A 3,209-nucleotide genomic window follows, 5' to 3' on the forward strand; every position below is an offset into this window, starting at 1 on the left:
AGTATTTATTGGTACGGAAGTTTAAGAACGGCTTGCTGTCTGGCTCACACAAAAATAGATTATCAAGTCTCAGATATCTCGTGCTGTTTTATCATTCTCCTTAACAAAAATGTAAAGCTAAATCAGTAGGACCAATTGAAACCCAGCTTCACTTGTAGCAAGAGGCCTGTTCTTATTCTGCTGAATATTCAGCAAATAGCCTGCTTGAAAGCACTAGTTTGAGGACATGCTGAAAAGGAATCTAATAAAACATCGTGATCTTGAGGTATCTAACCCATAGTTGGCAGGACACTTGGATTTGAGTTCCTGGCTTAACTAGAGTTGGGCAAGTCAACTGTAAAACATCAGGAATGCCCCCCTGGGGGGGGGCAGGGGAGAGAAGTACCTAGCATACTGTTTAGTGTAACGTGTAACTTGATCTCAACAGCCTTGAGTTCAAGCCCCATGTTGGGCAGAGCTTACTTTCAGGAACCACCTTCATTTGCTGCCTTAAGACCAAAGTCAGCAAGTTGCTTTGGATCAGGATATTCTCAAACCTTTGAGTTCCTTCAAACCTGTTGACTAGGACTCCATTCTTGGCTCAGGGTTCATGTACTGGAGAAAAAAATTTGGGTCTCACAACCCATGGTCAGAACTTGAGTGTAACACACTAGACAGCAAGATAGCACTCAACCAATAATCACAGCACTTGGCAGCACAAGCCAGCAGCCTCAACCAAAATTTCCTTTCTATGCTTACCTTAGTTTACCACTATTTGAGGGGAAGGTAGGGAAGTTTGCTTTCCCTCAGTTAGGCCTCCGTATTCAGTAACTTTTAATTGTGCAATACCTCTGAAATGGTTTCCCATTACATCAGAATCGTTAACTCATAAATGACCTTGAATGAAGGACAAATTTTCCAGAATTCGACATACCCTTTTCTTAACCAAAATGACTTATGTTGATGAAACTGACATTCTGAATGTTAAGTCCCTTCCCTGAACACAGGTTTTAACCAGTAAGAGTCCCCATGCCACTACATTAATTTCACGACAGACACCAAATATGCTACCATGCAACAAAACTTTTATTAACATTTTGAACAGCTATTGAGAAAACCAGTGATTCAGCGGTTACTGAAACTGGTAATTTCTAAACTTAAATTGGGGCAAATGGCTATAGTGCAGAGCAATGCCATCACTGGGCACTATGAATTCAAGACTGAAGAATTAACAGCCACCCCTCAGACGGAGAACCAGGTGGAGAGTTGACTCTTTCTGGATGTTGTAATCAGAAAGAGTGCGGCCGTCTTCCAGCTGCTTGCCTGCAAAGATGAGCCTCTGCTGGTCAGGGGGGATGCCCTCTTTATCTTGGATCTTGGCCTTCACGTTTTCGATGGTATCACTGGGCTCCACCTCCAGGGTGATGGTCTTGCCGGTCAGGGTCTTCACGAAGATCTGCATGCCACCCCTCAGGCGCAGGACCAGGTGCAGGGTCGACTCTTTCTGGATGTTGTAATCAGAAAGAGTGCGGCCATCTTCCAGCTGCTTGCCTGCAAAGATGAGCCTCTGCTGGTCAGGGGGGATGCCCTCTTTATCTTGGATCTTGGCCTTCACATTTTCGATGGTGTCACTGGGCTCCACCTCCAGGGTGATGGTCTTGCCAGTCAGGGTCTTCACGAAGATCTGCATTTTGACCTAGATTTTAAAAAGACAACGTTAGTACACCATCTCAAGATCTTTATATTACCAGGGTACCTAGTGGCTCAGTGGGTTAAGCGTCTGACTCTTGATGTCTGCTCAGGTCATGATCTCAGAGCCGAGGGATGGACGCCCCAAGTCAGGCTCTGCACGGAGCATGGAGCCTGCTTGGGATTCTCGCTCTCCCTCTCCCCCCCACTTCTAAAATAAATGAATCCTTAAAAAAATACCTACAGATATAACCAATTCTCCAAAGCTAACAATTTCATCTTCCAAGTGCTTTAACCACATTAACGTCGCTCACACCCCCCCTTCTTAAATTAGACGCTCAATACAATTTTTAGTCAAGGCTTCAACTTAAAAACGGGGAGGCCAAAAAAGAGGAGAAAACCCCAAAGGTTAATATCCAGAGCCCTAACTACTCTAGACCCTTCGCTAAATCGTCTTCCCCCACACCCCCCGGAATCTTCCCAAAACCTGAGGAAGATACGTAAGATTAAGGGAAAAAAAAAAAAAAAAAAAGCCCACGAAACTCCGTGATGAAAATTGCCGTTTGAACAAAAATGAGGTGGGACCCTCTCACCGCGTTGGGATTCAAAAATCCCCACAGTTTTAGGAACCCCACTAGACTACCTCCTTTCCGCCTTCCCCCGCTGAGGCAGATGCGATGGAATCTCCATTGGTTAAGCGTCGGTTAGTGTCTGTCGGCGCGCGCGCCAACCGCCCCCGCTCCCTCCACGTAAACAACGCCCACTCTTCCGGAAAGGCCCGGCGCCGCAGCGCAGCGTCACCTCGCCCTCCCCTCCCCCAACCCCTTTCCCTCAGGCGCCCCTGCCGACCCCCGAATCCGCCAGCCTGGGCTCACTTAGAGCCCCTCTCCACTCCTCCTCGGTCTCGAAAGCTGCCAGCCAGTACCTGTTAGCGAATGCAAGGACACCGGACGCAATCACGTCGAGTCACCCAGACGCCAAGACACCGACACCCGACAATGCCAGCCGCTCCTAAACGGTCGCGGCTCCGCGGAGCTGAAATTTATGCGGCGTCTGTTGCGTCACTCATCACTGCCTACGTAGCCGCCGTGTCCGTACGCTGCTGAAAGTAGTTCCCTCGGCCCCACCTCCCGCGGCGCAGTTAGGCCCTGCCACTGAGCCCCAAGTTCCTCAGAGCCGAAGAAAGAACCCTAAAAAATCAGCTCCCCTCTCTTCCAGGCGACTCGTCTCCTCCCTTAGGAAAAAGTAGGAAAATTATCTGGCGGATGGATTTGAGTTAAGGGGTCCTCCCTCGAAAGCTCTCGAAACTTCCTTGCGGCGCCGGCGCTGATTGGTGGAGCGTGTGAAGGCGAGGCCGGCGCTGATTGGTGGGAGACGCGGCGCCTCCGTTGTTGCTGGGCTCCCAGCTGGGGTGGTTTCGCGCCGACGTTGCTAAGTAACTCAGTGCGCGTGCGCCACAGCGGCGCGCCTTTGCTAAAGAGGGGTGCTTCCGGCCGGAGGGGGAGGAGGGGTACTTTGCTCCCGCCTCCGAAGTCCCAACC

General features: G+C 49.8%; 1 protein-coding gene across 1 annotated transcript; it reads right to left on the bottom strand.

Moving 5' to 3' along the window:
• Positions 1-1,042: 1,042 nt before the first annotated feature.
• Positions 1,043-2,993, bottom strand: UBB (ubiquitin B). The gene is made up of 2 exons (XM_032432005.1): positions 2,594-2,993; positions 1,043-1,675 (listed from the first exon to the last, which is right to left on the bottom strand). Exon 2 carries the CDS (start codon positions 1,667-1,669, stop codon positions 1,208-1,210), a length of 462 nt encoding a protein of 153 aa, XP_032287896.1. The 5' UTR covers positions 1,670-1,675; positions 2,594-2,993; the 3' UTR covers positions 1,043-1,207.
• Positions 2,994-3,209: the final 216 nt, after the last annotated feature.

This window comes from Phoca vitulina, unplaced genomic scaffold (genome assembly GCF_004348235.1).
Source record: "Phoca vitulina isolate PV1807 unplaced genomic scaffold, GSC_HSeal_1.0 scaffold47, whole genome shotgun sequence".
Classification (NCBI taxonomy): Eukaryota; Metazoa; Chordata; class Mammalia; order Carnivora; family Phocidae; genus Phoca; species Phoca vitulina.